Here is an 18,984-nt window from a genome sequence, read left to right on the forward strand (position 1 = left end):
TATCATATCTGGTACCTAGTAGGTGTCCCATCAGTGTTAGCTGAGTTGATTACTGATCTTGTATCTGGAATTAAGTCCTTTCTATTCTATGTTCCAAGATAACATTCACCTTGTTCTGCTTTTCATTGTACTTAGTTCTGATCTGGTCTTTCCTCCTTCCCTCAACTGTGAGTTTTTTGATGGTAGGGGTCACATTTTATTCATCTCTGTATCCTCAGAGATATGCAATACATGTTTCTCGAATTGTCCTAGTCCACTCTTAGTGTCCAAACTTGAAGTCCTTTCCCAAGGGAATGTTTCAGGAAAAGCCCTCGAAAAGGATTTTACATTGGAGATTAGACTGAGTCCAAAAGCATATGTCCAGAGAATGGGGTGAAGTCCACAAGCTCCCGCCTGTCATCTTGCAGAAGTTTGATCAAGAAGAAAAGGAATTCAGGACTTCAGAGAAGGTGGCTGGCACAGCAATCTAGACTCTTCCTTAGGTTCAAGGAGCCCTCTGCTTCCATTAACTGGTGTGAAATAGCACCTTTGTAGAAAAAGAATGCCTCCTGCTAGGCCAAAGGCTCCTTCTTGTCCAGGCCTCAGCTACAGAGTTGACTCCCTCTCTTCTTGCCTGTTTAATGTCTTCTCTGGATTGTGCTACCAAATTGTCATAATTCAAAGGAATGAACTACTTAATTGATTGGCTATGTGAATGTTGGGGCAGTTGGTCAGTTTGTGGCCTGCTTGAGCATGTTCTCAAGCGTAGTTTGAAAAAAATGGAAGCAGTCATAAAACAGCAGGATTTGGATCAACTTGGGGGTTGTTTGGGCTGAGAGGGGTGACCCTGCTACTTTGAATTCATGCTGGCTCCTGCCCTGGGATCATAGTAAATTTTTTTCAGGTGAGGGCTTATCTGCTTGCTGTGCCAGGGCAGGGATGGAGCAGGGTTGCTAGCAGGGAAAGGCAACTGGTTCCATGCTCGGCTTGATGCTCACTGGTTTTGACCTTGAGAAGTCACTGGTCTCTTTGAACCTTAGTCTCCTTACATGTAAAATGGGACTATAAGAGTACCTCCCTTATAAAGTTGTCATGAGGATTAGACATAATGGGTATAAAATAGCAAATACAGTGTTTGGCAGGTGCTCAAAAAGTGGCATTTGTCATTGTGATTACCATAATTTTGAGGCACCATTGAGAATGGTAAAATAAGCCATGAAGTTAATTGCATATTTCCAGAAACAAAGAAGCATGACATCCAGTCTACACACTTAAAAATTGTCAGTAGCAGCTCTTACTGATTCATATGCTTACATATGAGTTTCTCATTCTGTAGAATCCAAGTTTGGAGAGTAGGAATTGTTCATATTAATGATGTTGTGTATCATTACTGGGTTCTCTGAAGTTTTGTGTAACTCGAGAGTTATGTGCTGCTTTTCAGAAAGAGGTTACTCTGATCTTTATTCCATTGATACCTTTAAGGCTGGCAGTATAATTTTGAGGCTTATGAAAGTATAATGGGATTTGGCTTGCATTTTCTCTTTGGTAAACCCATAGTTTTATTTCTCCTGAATTGAGCACATGTTGCTGGAAGTTAAATGACTGGAAGCCTTTAACAATTAGATATTCATCATTTGGATGCTAGCCTTTTAGGCTTTGAAAATTCTGTCATCTGTTCCAGGAGATTTGATGATCTCTACTCCCTTTCATTATATTACATAACATAGGCAATCTCTGCCATGCACAGTAGCTTTTTCTTTCAATATTGCATTATAGGGAACCTTTTGGAGTGCATTTGAAGTAATATCAGGGATCTTAATTTAAGCTAAAATTCAACTGCATTTAATGTTAACATTTGTGCAAAACCCAGCTGAGTCATTAATCAAATAACCAGTATTCAGCGAAATCCACACTTGAACAGCAATATTAGCTGTACCATGACTTTCCTCTTTGTCTACAGCAGACAGATTTCTTTCAACATATATTATAAAATACAGCCAGGTTTCAGATATTAAAATGTGAAGAAACTGTGTATCTTAAAATAGAGGAAATGTGGTATTTTAGTGTTATTGATGATAATCGCTGGGCCCAGGCAGTTTGGGATTTTGGAAGTATAGGTTCTACAGTCAGAGTGGCTGAGTTGGAGTCCTGGCTCCACTGCTTTGACAAGCTGAGTGACCTTGGGCAAGCTTTTTATCTCCCACCAGAATGTATGCACCAAATATAGTCATAGATTTTGTCTGTCTTAAGGTCACTGCTAGAGTGGTATTGGGTTCATAGTATACACACACAAAAATATTTGTTTGCCCTGACTGGGAATCAAACAGTGGCCTCCTGGTTCATGGGTCAATGCTCAACCACTGAGCGACACCGGCCTGGTTCAGCAATACTCTTTCCTTTTCTCCTTTCAGGAGAGAAATTCAATAAGCACTGAAGAGTAGAATACCACAACATTATGATCGAAAAGCTACCTTGACTGCTCACTGTTCTCCAGTTACATTTCACACATCATTAAAAAAAATGTGGTGTTTGTATTGAAGTAAGTACATATACATGAACACATAAAAAGTACACAGCTCAACTTTTACAAAACTACATAACTAGCACCCAGATCAAGAAACAGAACCTCAGAACTTTCAGTCACTGCCCACCCCAAGAAGCATAACTACTATTTTGACTTCTCATAGATTAGTTTTTGCAGTTTTTAACTTCATACAAATGGAACCCTGGTGTATATTATTAGTATATGTTTTTGTGCTGACTTCTTTTGCCCAGCATACTATTTCACACATCATTTCTAATTCTTACAAGAACTCACAAGGCAGAGGAGGAAACTAAGGCATGTTAATAATAGATAACTTCATGGATTGAAGCTGATTGTGTCTGCTTCCCAGGTCCCAGCTCTTTATTAATGCACACCCACCCCGATGGGGAGGCAGAGGTGAGTGACACTTAGTCATTACTATTTAAGAGTTTGGTGGTCAGACAGACCCAAGACATATATCCATAATATGTGGCTAAGAGAAGTACTTGCTTGTAATCAGAGTTCTAGGAAAGCACCTGGATATGTTATTCCAGATGATTGTGTGGGGAAGGACTTAGTCCTAAACTTTGTTTGTTTTGAGCTAAACCTTGGAGAATGAGAGTAGGATTTTGGAAAGCTATTCAGGTTGAAGGATTGTAGAAAGTTTGGAAGAACATTGTACTTTTGGGTAAAGTAACCTGTGTGATGAGAATCAAGGGTCTTAGAGGGAGGCTGTTGGAAGATGAAGCTGAGAATGAAGTAGGGGGTCTGTGGAGAGGGTTAGGAGTGAGGACTTTATTCTCTAGGTCAGTGTTTACTGAACTGTGTGCTGCAAAACTACACTGCTGTGAGATGTTTACAGGTGTTGAGGTTAAAAAACTTCTCAGTTAGATACGTCAGACAGTGGCTAAACAAAGGAACCAGGTTAAGAAACTGCAGGACTTGTCAGAACTTTTATATGTTAACGAACTTTGTAATCTCTAGAGAGGATTTGGGAGTGTGTATGTATGTATATGAAGTGTCCCCCAGGCTCTTTTGGTCCAAGGACCTCTTTACTGCAGAAGGTCTCCTGTCCCTAGTATCCCAAGAGCACGTTATGAAGAACAGTCTTGAGGCCGCCTTTCTTTGGTTGTCCAAATACTCCACAATGTACTGCATCTGTTGACTTTCCTTTTGACAGTTTGTTTCATTAATGATTCATAATTTTTTATTGCGAGGCCACCTTCAGCTATAACCATGGGAGTCTGGGTTGCTCTGGGCTGTGGAAGTGCCCCTATAGGGCGTGTTTACTGGTTTAGAAATAGGGGGTATTTTTGGTATTATTTTTCATCTTGAATATCCCCTTTTCCACCAGATAATGTTAGTTCAGATCCCACATCTGTATGTAACTTGAGCCTGGGATTCTGATTTCTTGAAGATGAAATTTCTTACCTCCAAAGCCACAGGAGATGGCCCTTCCCATAGCAGATGGATGGAAATCCAGTTCCAGTGTTACAGCTGGGGCAACTCGCAACCTGACGGCACACCAGTCCAGACATCAAAGCCATATCTGCATTGTACGGGCCTGTGAGCCATTTTGGTCTCAGCTTCCACTCAGCTCCCAGACTTGAATTCCTTTTTATTTAAAGCACTTGGGCATTTCTCTTTGCTTTTGAGTGTGGCTCAAATCTTCATTTTTTTTTGTAAGAAGTCCAGTTTCATGTGTTTGGAGCTTTGGGCATTCTCCATCCCTGTGCCATGCTCCAGCCATTATCGGATTAGTGGCCCTGAAGTAATCTCTCAGCCTGTGGGCATTTCTGTCAAACCATGCGCTTCAGGGTCATGTGCTGGCTATAGGCAGCAGTGGAAACCTGAAAAGCAATCTCTAGGCAAGGCAATGCTGCTGTTTTTGTTTTGTCATCATTTTTGTTGTTTCTGTGAAGTCAGGTATTTGGCAGCGTGCTATTGTAGGAAGAAAACCATGCACATTCCTGCTTTGGTTAACTCACTCATTCTCTCAGTAAATATTTATTGAGTGCTTTCTATGTGGCAGACAGTGTGTTAGTCACAGGAGAGACATTGGTACACAGATACACACGAGGTCCCTGTCTTTGTGGAACTCATAATCTCATGAGGGAGACAGATTTTATCAACTAGGTACCCAAATAAATAATAGCTACAAACTGGGAATTGCACTATGGAGGAAGAGTACAGGGTGCTTTGAAAATGTGGACTGAAAGCCAGTGGTTCTAATTGCTGCCCTGTCACCCATTTGCTGGGTAACACTGGGCAGACCACTTTCTCACTCTCCACCTCACTTGGCCCCTTTGTGAGTGCCTCTGGCTGCTTCACTGGGTCATCGTGAGTCTGAAATGAAGCAACTATAAGAAAGAGCTCTTCAGTGCCCTATAAAACCTCAAGATGCTGTTGCTGTCAGAACCAAGAGTGCAACTAGCTAGGTTTTCTAGAATCCGGGAGCCTTCAGATCAGAAAATCTAGCCAATGGTAGGCTGGTAAATATTTAGCAACTGCCTCTGCAGAAAAATTCTAAAAGCCCTGATTTGTTTGCAGATTCATTTGCTAATTTCCATGTTGTAAATATTTCCACCAAGACTGGTTCCAAACGACGAGTGTGATGCCACTAAATGCTGGGCTGGAAAGAAACAGACAGGACGAGCTCCAGCCGCAGCACATCCTTGCTGCCAGCTGTCCCTGTGTTGTGTGTGACGGGGTGGGAGTGTAGTTAACATAACTCTTGTTAAGCTTTAGTTTAAGAAATAACAACAGAGAACCAAGATGGCGGCATAGGTAATCACCTGAAATTGCTGCCTCGCACAACCACTTCAAAAATACAGTGGGGCCTTCACTTACGAGTTTAATTCGTTCTGTGACGGAGCTCATAACTCAAATTACTCATATGTCAAATCATTAAAGTGAACGAGTGAGACATGTGATGCTGGGCTGATGTGGCGTTCACTGTGACATTCGCTGCGCCAACTAGCGGTGGGGTATCTGAAGCTGGCTCGTAACCCGAATTTTAGCTCACAACTCAAAGCAAAAAATCGGCCGAGAGACAGCTCGTATCTCGAAAAACTCGTTAGTCAAGAACTCATAAGTCAAGGCCCCACTGTACAACTAAAAGACAAAATGGACATCACCCAGAACCACAGGAAGGCTGGCTGAGTGGAAATTCTACAACTAGAAGGAAAGAGAAAAGCACACTGAGACTCAGAGGAGGTGTGGAAGTAAAGTGCAGAGGTACGGAGGTGCACATGGAAAGGGCTGGCAACAGGACGCAGTTGTCTTTTTCACTTGGGAGGAAGGCACAAGCTCTCAACTGCTCTGAACTCCAGTTCTGGGCGAGTCTCTGGGGACATACGGGGAGAAACTGGACTGTCTGGCATCGGTTGGAACTCGAGGGCAGCTTTCTCTCAGAGGTGCTTGCAGCGATTACCGGGACACTTAGACCCGGGGCCTCTTAGGACAGGGCTGAGGATCAGCCATAGCTGTTTGCTCTGCCCTGTTGGTTCCCTGAGACCCTGCCCCACCCACGCTGTGGGTAGAGGCTTTTGCATATGAAAGGCCTGGCCCTTTGCAATCTGAAAATTACCTAACAAACTGCAGCTGGGTCAGAGAGACCCAGAACTTCCAAAAGAAGGCCCAAGGCCCCACAGCAGCTTGCATTGCTTCACAGTTGGGCCCCATCTGGGCACATCCAAACCCAAAACAAAGAAGAGGAATCTGCAGATCTCTCCATAGCTCCTGCTGGGTAGCCTCAGGCAGAAGCTAAATTAGCACCTCCTTAGAGATCCAAGAGCCAGTGTACCCAGTGGTCAGAGTGGGACCATCCAGATTACAACTTCTCAGATCCATAAGGAAGACATTCAGGGGGCAGACTCAGTGAGCACCAAAGCCCCAATGAAGCAAGTCTTGCCCCATAAGGGTGTCTCCAGCACAGAAGTTCTCCCACTGTAGACAGCTGATTCTCACAGCCAATTGGCCTGGAAGTCAATTCCTCCCAGTGATACCTACAACAATCAAGGCTTAACCACAACAAGACTGTGCACAAAGCCCACAAAGGGGTGCACCAAGAGTGTCCACCTCAGGTAATTGGGGAGGCTGAGCCACTGGGCCCTATAGGACACCTAGCACAGGAAGCCACTCTATCAACACAGGGAAGCATAAAAAATGTGGAGACAAAGAAATAGGTCACAAATGACAGAAATGGAGGAATGCAAACTACTGGATATAGAGTTCAAAACCATGGTTATAAGGTTTTTCAAGAATTTTCTAGAAACCGCCGATAAATTTAGTGAGACCCTCAATAAATCTAGAGAGACCCTCGAGGTTATGAAAAAGGACCAACTAGAAATTAAGCATACATTGACTGAAATAAAGAATATTATACAGAGTTCCAACAGCAGACTAGAGGATCGCAAGAATCAAGTCAAAGATTTGAAATACGAAGAAGCAAAAAAACACCCAACCGGAAAAACAAAAAGAAAAAAGAATCCAAAAATATGAAGATAGTGTAAGGAGCCTCTGGGACAACTTCAAGCGTATCAACATCTGGATTATAGGGGTGCCAGAAGAAGAGAGAGAGCAAGATATTGAAAACCTATTTGAAGAAATAATGACAGAAAACTTCCCCTACCTGGTGAAAGAAATAGACTTACAAGTCCAGGAAGCACAGAGAACCCCAAACAAAAGGAATCCAAAGAGGACCACACCAAGACACATTTTAATTAAAATGCCAAGAGCAAAAGACAAAGAGAGAATCTTAAAAGCAGCAAGAGAAAAATAGTTAGTTACCTACAAGGGAGTACCCATACGACTGTCAGCTGATTTCTCAACAGAAACTATGCAGGCCAGAAGGGAGTTGCAAGAAATATTCAAAGTGATGAATAGCAAGAACCTACAGCCAAGATTACTTTACCCAGCAAAGCTATCATTCAGAATTGAAGGTCAGATAAAGAGCTTCACAGATAAGAAAAAGCTAAAGGAGTTCATCACCACCAAACCAGTATTATATGAAATGCTGAAAGGTATCCTTTAAGAAGAGGAGGAAGAAGAAAAAGGTAAAGATACAAATTATGAACAACAAATACACATCTATCAACAAGTGAATCTAAAATTCAAGTGAATAAATAATCGAATGAACAGAATAAACTGGTGAATATAATAGAATCAGGGGCATAGAAAGGGAGTGGACTGACTATTCTCGGTGAGGAAAGGGGTGTAGGGTGCGGGAAGAGACTGGACAAAAATTGTACACCTATTTATGAGGACAGTGTGTGTGTGCGGGGGGTAAGAGCAGAGGGTGGGGTGGGAACCGAGTGGAGGGAAGCTATGGGGGGAAAAAAGAGGAACAACTGTAATAATCCGAACAATAAAGATTTAATAAAAATTTAAAAAAAGAAACAACAACAGAAATCTGACAGAACCATTCTTGTGTCTAGAAGTGCTGTCTTCTTGATTTAAAATCATGTCAGTGGGTGTGGTATATGCTACTGGCTCAATGCCTAGGAAAGAAAGATTACCTAGAGGGGGTGTCCCGGGAGGGCGTAGAGGGTGTGATTAGTTAGGATTATGGGTTTAGGAATGTAGTTTCCCAACTCAACAGTCTGCCTAGGTTTTTCAACGAATTGTGCCTTTGAGATGCAATACTGCATACTGTTAGAATTTGGATTTTGGAGCTAGAGGTGAATTCACATCCCAGATTCACTGCTTCCTGGCAGTGTGACCTTGGACGAGTTGCCAACCTCTGTGAGGCTATTTCTTCATCTATAAAATGTGAATGATGATACCTACATCATGGGTTTGGGTGGATTAAATGTGATCACGCATGTAAAATGCCTAGCACTGTACCTGTTAATGATCAAGTTAGTCCTTCTCAAATTTTTTTTTTTTTTTTTTAATATTTTATTGATTTTTTTACAGAGAGGAAGGGAGAGGGATAGAGAGTTAGAAACATGAATGAGAGAGAAACATCGATCAGTTGCCTCCTGCACCCCCCGCACTGGGGATGTGCCCGCAACCAAGGTACATGCCCTTGACTGGAATCAAACCTGGGACCCTTCAGTCCGCAGGCTGACGCTCCATCCACTGAGCCAAACCGGTTAGGGCAGTCCTTCTCAAATCTTGAGTAACAAATTAGGTGCATGTGTGGAACCACGTTTTTTCTCTGATGTTGTCAAAATTAGCTTCTTTTCCCCTGTTTTGTGTTTTGCCAAGTCACTCCCCTGCCTGTTTTAACTTGAGTTGCCTTTCTTGATTCTCAGAGCCATTTTGAAAGCAGGGGTAAGTGCCCCAGGCTCCCTGCAGTACTTGCGGGGTGCAGGTCCTGTCCGGTGTGCCTGGAGGAGGAGTTGTAGGAAGATCAGTCCGTCTGGTCCTCTCTGGCCAAGCTGGTGCTTACTCAGAGGTGTAGTGAGCAGGGGATGATAAAATCCGATTTTCTCCATCTCCTCCCACAATGCAGTCTTGTAACACTTAATTAATTGGTTTTGAATACGAAGCAGGGAGAAAATGATGCTATTTCTTTGTTTAAAAGTGAAACCCTAAGCTTGCCTTGTGGCAGCTGATTATTTCATCATGGGACCATGGAAAGTATTTTCATCTGAGCACACATCACCCTGTTCCATGACTGAAGCCACAGATTTTTATATAAAGAGCCAGAGAGTAAATATTTTAGGCTTTGTGGGCCATAGAGTCTCAATTTAGCTCTGCTGTTGTAGTGCGAAAGCAGCCACAGACAGAACACAAACGAATGAGTGTGGCTGTGCTCCAGCAAAATCTTATTTACGCAAACAGGTGGCAGGCTGGCAGGCTGAATGGGCCTGTTGGCTTTTGTCTGCCAACCGCTGTTGCAGGCGTTGGAGAGGCAGCGAGAACAATGGCAAGAGCATGTGCACTGGAGCCGGGTACGTGCAGACCCCAGCCCTGCTAATTTCTGCTTTGCACTTGGGTGAGTCCCTTAATAAGGGGCAGGAGTATCGGCTCATTGGGCTTTCATGAGAATCCAGGGAGACGGTGTCTCTGAAGAATGGGGCGCAGGGCTGGCACTTGGTGAATATCAGCTGCTATTACTTGTTCCCCCTTGACTTGGCTAGTCCCCTGATTTGGGGTGTGTGTGTGTGAGGCGGGAGGGGTGGGGGACTGTTGGGAATGATTTTAGGCACATTGAAGGCTAATGCTACTTGGAAGTTTATTTGCTTGTTTATTTTTCTAGCATGAGGTCTAAATGAAAAAAAAAATATGTGGCCTTCTCTAGCTGCTGAGAAGGTCATTGGTGTTGCCCAGTGCTGTAGCTTTCACAGCTGAGTAGGTAAACAGTGCAGCTAAGTGGAACCAGTTGGACAAGTCAAGCCAAAAATAAAGATAAGGTTAAATATCGACTTCATTAGACTCAGCTTGCTTTTCAGCTTTTATAACAAAGACTAAGCTGGTTGATGGGGAAGGGCGTGACCAGTAAATGCCACCTACTCAAGGACTTGTAGTTCATTCTTTAGCAAAGCTTTCCCAAACAGCCACCTGCTCTGTGCCTGGCAGGGTGCTAGGCTCACTCTCATCCTGCAAGAGCACACAGTCTAGTAAAGGGGAGTAGAAGGATAATCCCAGCACAGGCAGAGGGGAACTGTGGTTGCTCACTACCTAACCCAGCAACGCCAGATTTCTCCAGCTTTCTCTGGTCTGTGTCCTGGCTCTGCCCTCTCCACCAAGATTCCCGCCCCCACCTCCCAGTCCTGCCCTTTGCTCCAGCCTGGGCAGGTTCCACGGCCTCCTTACATTCTGAACTCATTTGTCCATTCATTCATTAACAAAGTATTTGTGTGTGTATTATGTGCCAGCAAATAAGACAAGGTCCCTGTTCTCACAGATCTTAAGGGCTAGTTGAAGAAATACAATTTTTATAAAATAATGCTATGGGAGTGAGCAATATTGCTCTATGACGGTTAATAATTTTTTAAAAAAGAACTAGACAAGGAGGATTTCCATGGGCGTATCTGTGTATGTTTGTGCATATATGGGTTATTTTGTACATATCTGGGAGCAAAATGTACATACATACTGCTCCTTCTGTTCCATTCTCTTCCCTGTCCATTCTGATTCCTTCATCAGTTCAAGTAATTATGACTTAAGTAATTATGTGGGAAATATCAACATATCAGTACACACAAAAAATACAGTTAGGTTAAGAAAAACTAGAGTTCCCTCCTGCTCCCCCCCACCAACCCAGGGAAATATAGTTGTCATTTCAACTTCATGTCACATTGTAAATTTTGTTGCAGTATTTTCCCCTTTCCCTTAGGATTTCTTTTATTCTTCCATCCACTTAAAAAAAAGCATTTAAAATCTCTTGTAAAGTTTGAAAGACTGAACATTCATATGCTCTTTACCTGGATTCACCAGTTGTTAACAATGTTTCATTTGCTTTCTTTTTCTCTCTCTACATATTTAATTTTTTATTTTGCTGAACCAATTGACAATAAATTGCAGACATCATGACACTTCACCCCTAAATATTTTAGCATGCACCTCCTAGAATATGCTAAATAGCTTTCTTTTCTAGCCATAAAACCATTACCATACTAAAGAAATTTCACACTGAGACAATAATAATATCTAATATGTAGTAAGTATTCGAATTTCCTAATAGTCTCAAAAAGAGTCCTTTATGACTGTTTCTTTTAAATCCATTCAAGGATCATGCACTGCATTTAGTTCTCCTGTCTCTAAACCCCTTAGCCTAGAACTCTTTTTCTTCCCCCTTTCATAATATTAACAGTTTTGAAGAATCCAGGCCAGCTGTCTTGTAGAATGTTCCAAATACAGAGTTGTCCAATTGTTTCATTGCTATAAGATTCAGGTTAAACATGTTAGGGAGAATACAACTTAGGGGATACTGTGTCCTTCCCATTAAATCACAATCAGGAATAGAATTTGTTTGTCCTACTATTGGTATGGTAACTTTGATCTCTTGTTAAAAGTGGTATTGGTCAGATCTTCTCATCTGAGGCTCTCCTCCTCCACCCCATGTAATTGATAAATAATCTTCAAGGTGCTACTTTGAGAACTGTGAATATATCTTGTTCCCCAACAACTCTTCACCCAATGATTTCAGCATCCATGGATGATCTTTGCTGAATCAAATATCACATTGGTGGTTGCAAGATGATGTTTTTCTAATTCTGTCATTCCATCTACTTTTATTAGCTGGCGTTTTTCTGTGAAGAAGAGCCCTTCCCACATTTTTTTGTTTTAGCATTCTTATGGACTCATGAATTCTTTCTTTATTCATTATCATCCATTACTATCATTTGAACTAAGAATATTTTAAATTGAGGCATGATTTACACATAGTGAAATGTGTAGCTATTAAGTGTACAATTGATTAGTTTTCACAAATGCACATGCTCATGTAACTGCCACCCTGTCAAGTTTAGAACATATCTATCACTACAGAAAGTTTCCTTTGGCCTCTTCCCAGTCATCACCTTCACCCCCTTCTTGCCCAAGTAGCACTGATCTGATTTCTTCATTATTCTCTTTTATGTTTAAATTGCCCCAAATGTTGGCAATGAAAACCACATCTAGTAGGTGTTGTCTGTGTCCATCTATCATGTCCCCCTTAACCTTCAGGCACTTTCAACAAGGTGTTTTGTTTTATTCTTTCTAACCGCTGAAAATACCCCATGGCATGGTTACTAGTTTAATCATTTCTCCACGAGTAAACTTTGGGATATTCCCTTCTTTATCCTCTTAAGAAAATGTGCAGCAAACATCTTGGAACACATTCTTCCACCACTTTTGTGTTTTTGTAGGCTAAAGCTTTCTTTTTTTGGGTCAAAGAGTATGAACATTTAAATTTTTTGTTGATATTGCCAAATTCTTCCCTTCCCTTAAAAAGCCATGTTAATTAAGTTTCCACAAACAGTTCTGGTTTTCCCCCGCAGCCTTACCAACATTGATTTTTATCTGTCTGTGTGTTTATGGCGGTGCAGAGTTTGGATTTGGACTTCTCCTTGAGAAAGGCAAACACCCAAACCATAGAGTCTCCTTTTTTGGTTCCAAGTCCAGTTTGATTTGTGTAGAAATGAAATCTCTCTTCAAAGGAGAGATTAAACCAAAGGAGAAATGTTTGCTATTCAGTGTCAGAAATTCGCTGTCATTCAATGTCACATTCACCATTACCACCAACTTTTGGCAGAGGGTCTTCTTATTGTTTTTATTCTGTTTTAACCGACAGGAGAGATTAATGAGGGGAGGGTGTATGTGAATGGGATGATGGATGACATTGCCTTCAGGGCTTCCAGTCCTCTTGAGCAGTCTTTATAAAACTTTGTTCAGAGTGACTGCTCTGTATGTCTACTCTTAAATAACGATTGGAACTGATTTTTATTTTGCAGTGAACTTGATGATTCTACATTTGGGATAACAGGCTTATCGTAACTTACGTGTGTGTGTGTGTGTGTGAGATCACTCCCTTACATCAGCTAGTAAACAAAGACTTTCTTTTTTTATGTTAAATATTGAACTTTAAGTTAAACACATTTGTGGATGACTTTTAACTATTTTTTCTTTTTTCAGGTTGAGGAAGTTGTTTGAAAGCTATTGTCTCTTTGGTAAAGTTATCTATGTTGACTTTCTTTATAGGTATTTGAAGCTGTGATTTCGTGGATCAATTATGAGAAAGAAACTCGTTTAGAGCACATGGCAAAGCTGATGGAACATGTCCGTCTCCCTCTTCTACCTAGGGATTACCTAGTCCAGGTGAGTCCTGTGTGAAGAACAAGCCTCTAGGGTTGGTATGGGTTACCCTGGTTGTCTGGAGTGGTTGAGGAGTTTTCTGGGTCTTCTGTACAGGTTGAGGGCATCAACCCATTGAGTTAAGTGTGAGGTGTGGTAGCATAAGAGCATTGGCTTGAAAATAAGACATTTAGGTTTCAGTCCCTGCTCTCCTATTTGTTAGCTAGGAGTTTTTATTTAACCTCTTAAAGTTTTGATTTCTTCTTCCATAGAAGGGAAATTATAACAGAGCCCAACAGGGTTGTTGTGGGACCAAAAGAGTTGTAAATATGTAAGTTAGGTGTTTAGCATGGAGCAGGGTCAAACAAATGTTCAGTAAGTTAGTTCAATATTGTAGAGGACCAATCAGAAGGGTCATTTCCATAATGTTGCTTTGTTCCCTTTTGCCTTAGCTTTAGGCCACTTGGGGCCCAATTTGGGATTGATAAACCAACTCTCACAGGTGTCTGGAATGCATATTGCATCTACCTCCTCTGAAAATAGGGTGCCATATGTTTTCTCATTTAATCCTTATAATAACCCCTGAGCAGAGATTATAACCCCCTTTGTTACAAATGTTGGCCTTGAGGCTTAAGAGGTTGGATTTATCTGGAGTCACCAGCTGATGGGAGACAGGGTAGGATTCAAATCCAAGCCTGTCTGGCTCTACCTCACACACCTTGCACTAAGCAGGCCGCCACCTTTAATGCTCTCTATTCTGTTTATCCATTACATGACTTATTTTGTACAGCAAATGACATTACATACTCTTACAAGTAGGAGAGTTTAGAACTTAAAAATATGAATGAAATGAAACTCCACGGCAGTAAGCCAGCCCTCAGCTATCCCTGACAAGTCTCTGGAAGGAATGGAAAGAGTGAAGGAAAGATAAGAGGATGCTCAGCAGCCCAGGAACCTAGCTCTGTCACTTCTCAGCAGTTTCACACCGGAGAAATACTAAACCTTTCTCAACCTCAGTGTTCTCCTCTGGTAAAAATGGCACCTGCCTGTGCAGGATTATTTGGGGATAGAATGAAACCATCCATGTGAAGCCTGCGGCCATGCTCAGTGAATCCAGCTGAAATATGTCCTCACAAACACTGTAAAATCCTCAGCTCATGACACTGTAGTCCATAGGCCTCATGTCGGGGAAATGCCATCTGAAGTCTTAACCTCAGCCCTCTTCTCAGGTGCTGAGCCCTGCATTTTGCACTTTGAATGGTACTACTGCCACCTGGTGGCAGCATATCCTTCCTGAGGAAAGGTCCCCTAAGCAGAGGGACTGAACCTGCCAGAGCTCCCAGTGTCAATCAAACCTCCCACTGTCCTGTGGGAAGCTTACCAAAGGTAGAAGTGGACGTTTGGCCTCCAGCACAGTCTTGTTTCCACAGGGAGGAAGGACAGCCTGTGGCCCTGGGTTCCAGAGGAAGCTCAAGGGGCCTTAGAGACCCCTAGTCACATCCTCCAGCAGGTGTCCACAAACAAAACTTAACAAAGACATTAGGACATAGTTCCCGGGTTAGTATGGCAGAGTAGGGTTCAGATCTGGAGAAGAAGGGATCAGAGGCAATGGGCATGAGAACTGTTGTGTAAGACCTCCTTTTAAAAGGGCTCTTTTCAGAACACCTCTGGAGTGAGAGGCTATTTCAGGAACACTCATTTGACCTTGAAACTTCAAACTGGTGTTTCCCACTGGGGATGGCTGATGGTTGAGGTGGAGGAGGAGAAAGGGAAAGCCCTGGGAAGACCTGCACCCACACAGCCTGACTTCTCGGGGAGGCGTTTCCTTGTTTGTTTGTTTTTAATAGGTAACATTTGTTAGGCTTTCATTAAACCTTTAAAAATATTGTCCTAAGTATGTAACATGCTATATCTCTAAAATAAGCTTTTATTGTGATAAAATATATAACATAAAATTCATCATTTTAACCATTTTAAGTAGATAAATTTTAGTGGTATAAATTTCATTCACCATGCCGTACAACCATCACCATATCCATTTCTACAACTTTTTCATCATCCACAATTGAAAGTCTGTACCCATGAAGCACGAATTCTCTAGGGGAGCTGTTCATGCAAGCTGAATGAGTTCTTTGGGAGAAATGCTATTTATGCATTTCTCTTTCCTCCCAAGGTTTTTTAGAGCTCCTCTCGCAACCTTTTACTTTTTTTAACTGACCCTAAAAATTTATGATCTGTCTCAACCTGGTTCAGTCCCTCAGTGGGAGGGTGAAAAAACCTTCCCAGAAGACAGAGTGTTTTTGAAAGTATTCTTGGGATTCATCTCTGGGGAAGGAAGTTCCCAGAGGTGACAGAGGCCCTGTCTTACCAATCCTTCTTTCCCTGCCAGATCCAATGCTGCCCAGCAGGTGATGGCGCTGGCCACATTTCCACTCCTCGTTCAGGTGGGGACCTAGGAGAGGCTCAGTCAGGCCTTGTGCATGATCAGCTTGAGGTGGAGATAATTGAAGTGGGGAGGCCCTTCTCGTTCTCCAACTGGACTTGAGCACCTCAGGGTCAGAACCCTTATGTTGTTCATCCTGGGGTCTAGTGCTAGGCTGCCCAACTAGAATCATTCTCAGTCAGTTAGCTGTTGAATGGAATTGACCTTTCCCAACAGATTCCAAGCACTTCAGCAAAGGAAACATGAAGTGGCCTCTGGAGACCGCACTGCCCCTTTTAGATATGCCACATAGCAGTCTGATCTGGACCAAACGGTAGAGGTTTGAGAGAGCACCAGACTGATTTCATCCTTGGCCTTGCTCAGGAAACATTTAGGCTAATTTTTGCTGAGCACCTGCTTAGGTCCGTAACTCTGGAATAAGAGGCGAGGAAGCTATTGGGGTCCAAGGTGAGATCAGTAGGTGGGACTTTTGTGCAGGACATTTTTTCTACTCTTATATCTCTGCTCCATTAGAGGGTGCCTCACTGGCCAGTTTTATCCTGAGGATTTCACTTAAGAATATGGATATGAATTCTTCTTCTTGGTAGTCATGTTGTTTTATTTCATGCTTCCAAAGATTGGCTGGTGGATCCCACCCTCTTCCTCTCCCTCACTTTCCTCCTCTCAAATGTTTGACCATTTGCCATAAACATTGTGATACATTCAAATCAGGTGGAATGTGGAAAAAGGCTTTCAGGACAACTAATTGTCTTTGTTTTACATAATCTCATTTTAAGCTTCAAAACAAATCTCATTTAAGCTTCAAATGAAGACACAATTAGGTTGTGGGTCATTTTAATATGCCAATTTTACAGATGAGAAAACTGAGGATAAGAAGAATTAAGTGGTAGAGCTGGAATTTTTATCCTTGTTGGTTTGATGCCTGAGTTTAATCACTTATTCCATAGTACTCTTGAAATGCAGGAGGTGACCACCAAGTTGTAACTCTGTAGACCTTTCTCTTGAGGTCTGAGATGAGGTGCTGTGAGAATGAATAAGTGTGGGAGTACGGAATGACTCAGCCTGGGGTGACAGCATGGCAGATTTGGCCAGGCTCTGCTCCTGGATCACCTGTGGTTTATTACCTCTAGACAGTTGAAGAGGAAGCTTTGATTAAGAATAATAATACCTGTAAGGACTTCCTCATCGAAGCCATGAAATATCATCTACTCCCTCTGGATCAGAGGCTCTTGATTAAGAACCCCAGGACCAAGCCCAGGACTCCAGTCAGTTTACCCAAGGTAAGTCCCAGCCCAGTCACTGCCAAGAGTTGGGACTGCGTCCAGGGAAAGTGGCCTTCTGTTCCTGCCTCCAAGTCTTTCCTCATCCATGGCTGCCCTGCACCTTGGTTGCATTAGCATCAAAGAGATGGAGTCTGCTGGTTCCTCTTGAATCTGTTGGTACCTCTCTCTTCTGGGCTCTTCCTTTCTTAAGAGTTTCAAGGTAATCTCCGATGTCACCAGGGCAGATTGAGAATACCTCAAAGCCCTTCCCTCTACCCTTCTCTTGTTTCACACCATGGTTTGGGCTACATTGCTTTTGAAAGCAGAAGAATGGCTGTATGGGTTTTGACTTAGTGATGGCCACAACAATCCTCTTTCAGAACAGTTCTAGTCTGGTTCCTTCCATTACCACAGAGTCATAAAGGACAGTTAGGGCTGCCAGAGAGGAGAAGGGGCTCAAGAAGTCTGATAAGTAATGAAGCAGGGAATAGAAATGAGACCTTGTGTGGGGCAGGAGGGGGCAGCCAGGGAAAGGAAAGGGTGAGCATAGGTGGGACCCCATGATCAAGAGTCTGTGCAGGGTACTGAATGCTTTGCCTCCCTGCAAGTCTCATCTTTTCTCTGGTCCTCAGGTTCTTCATTTGCCAAATGAAAGATGCTGCACTAGATGGTCTCTAACATCCCTTCAGGCTTGGCATCAAGTAGCCTTCCTAGGATCCTAACATACAGCTGAGTGTGGGAAGGTTCCAGCCAGCCCAGGAGGTCCCTTAGAGTTTAGGAGATGTGTGCTGTGGGGGAAGAAGAGGAGAAAGAGAATAGTGTGGACTACTCCCCAGAGGGAGAGCAGGAGCTGGGTCCTTTGTCTTGAGGCTATCTCTCTCCTGTAGGCAGGAATATTAGGGGAGGTTTCAGGGGAGGGCTTCAGCAGAATATTCACCAGTTTTTTAGGTGTGCTCCCTTAGGGCTATGGTCTCCACTGATTGGTCAGAGTCAAGGCAGGGGTCTTCAGTCATTGCAGCTGGTCCTGGTGTCGCCCACCAGGTTTTGCAGCTTTTCTGGGTCTGGAACTGAACTACAACTGAGGCCTAGATGTTATCTCTAGGGAGGTGACCTGTATCTGCTGTAAAGTGCTCTGCCAGCTTGTTCAGCTCTGTCTCAGCTTCCCTATTCCACTTGTCTGGCCCACTGGCCTGTCGCAAACCAGCTAATATGGTGGAACCAGTGTTTGACTTGAGTCTTTCTCACCCTCCAAACCTGTTCTCTGAACCCATGACAACCTGCACCTTGGTTCACCATTGTAAACCTGAGATTATGTGTGTACCTGTCTACCTCCTGCTGTCTACTGCTGGTTACAAGGGGCAGCCACAGGGCAAGGGCCTTGGTCTGAGTGGCCACTTGCCTTACTGCATATTGACCATCTTTTGTTTTATTTTGTTGAAATATCTCACTCAGGCTTCTTCATATTTTTCAAAAGGAAAATAACTTAGTTTTCTTTAATGGTAGGAATATGTACTCATTTTAGATTATTAAAAGGATACTGCAATTTTGAAATAAAATTTTAAAATCTCCTGAAATCCCTCCACTCAGAGGCAATCACTGTGATCATTTTGGTGAATTTTCTTTCAGACATATCTCTGTGCACTTATTCACAAACAGATAAAAGTGTACACTTTTAGATAAATGGAATCTTGCTACATAGATTAAAATCTTTTTTTCTCCTACTCAGCCATATTCTACAGACTGCTTTAACTGTGTCATCAGTAGAGGTAAAATCAGCATATAAATTGTAATAGGTACATGGTATTTAATTATATTTATGTACCATTATTTGTTTAACTGTCCTGTATTGATAGATTTGCAGATATTTCTGTTATTAAATATTATAAACATTTCTGTATCAAACATCTTTTAAAAGCTGGCATCTTGTTTTGGTTTGCATTTCTTTAATTGTAAGATTAATCTTGGCTTCATATGATTATTAGCATTTGTATTTCTTTTCTTTTTTTAAGTTCTTTATTCATGTCGTTTGCCCATATTTCTATTAGACT

At 42.4% G+C, this 18,984-nt stretch overlaps 1 protein-coding gene across 3 annotated transcripts in view; it reads left to right on the forward strand.

Moving 5' to 3' along the window:
• The window catches only part of KLHL3 (kelch like family member 3), a 111,553-nt gene that overhangs the window by 58,465 nt on the left and 34,104 nt on the right, over nt 1-18,984 (forward strand). For 2 of the 3 annotated variants that reach the window (XM_036314093.1, XM_036314094.1), the window contains exons 7-8: nt 13,139-13,255; nt 16,805-16,954. In XM_036314093.1, the coding sequence (XP_036169986.1) occupies nt 13,139-13,255; nt 16,805-16,954 (267 nt within the window). The remainder of the gene's footprint in view (nt 1-13,138; nt 13,256-16,804; nt 16,955-18,984) is intronic. The other variant, XM_036314095.1, reaches the window with a different exon arrangement.

Source organism: Myotis myotis, unplaced genomic scaffold (assembly GCF_014108235.1).
Source record: "Myotis myotis isolate mMyoMyo1 unplaced genomic scaffold, mMyoMyo1.p scaffold_m19_p_6, whole genome shotgun sequence".
Classification (NCBI taxonomy): Eukaryota; Metazoa; Chordata; class Mammalia; order Chiroptera; family Vespertilionidae; genus Myotis; species Myotis myotis.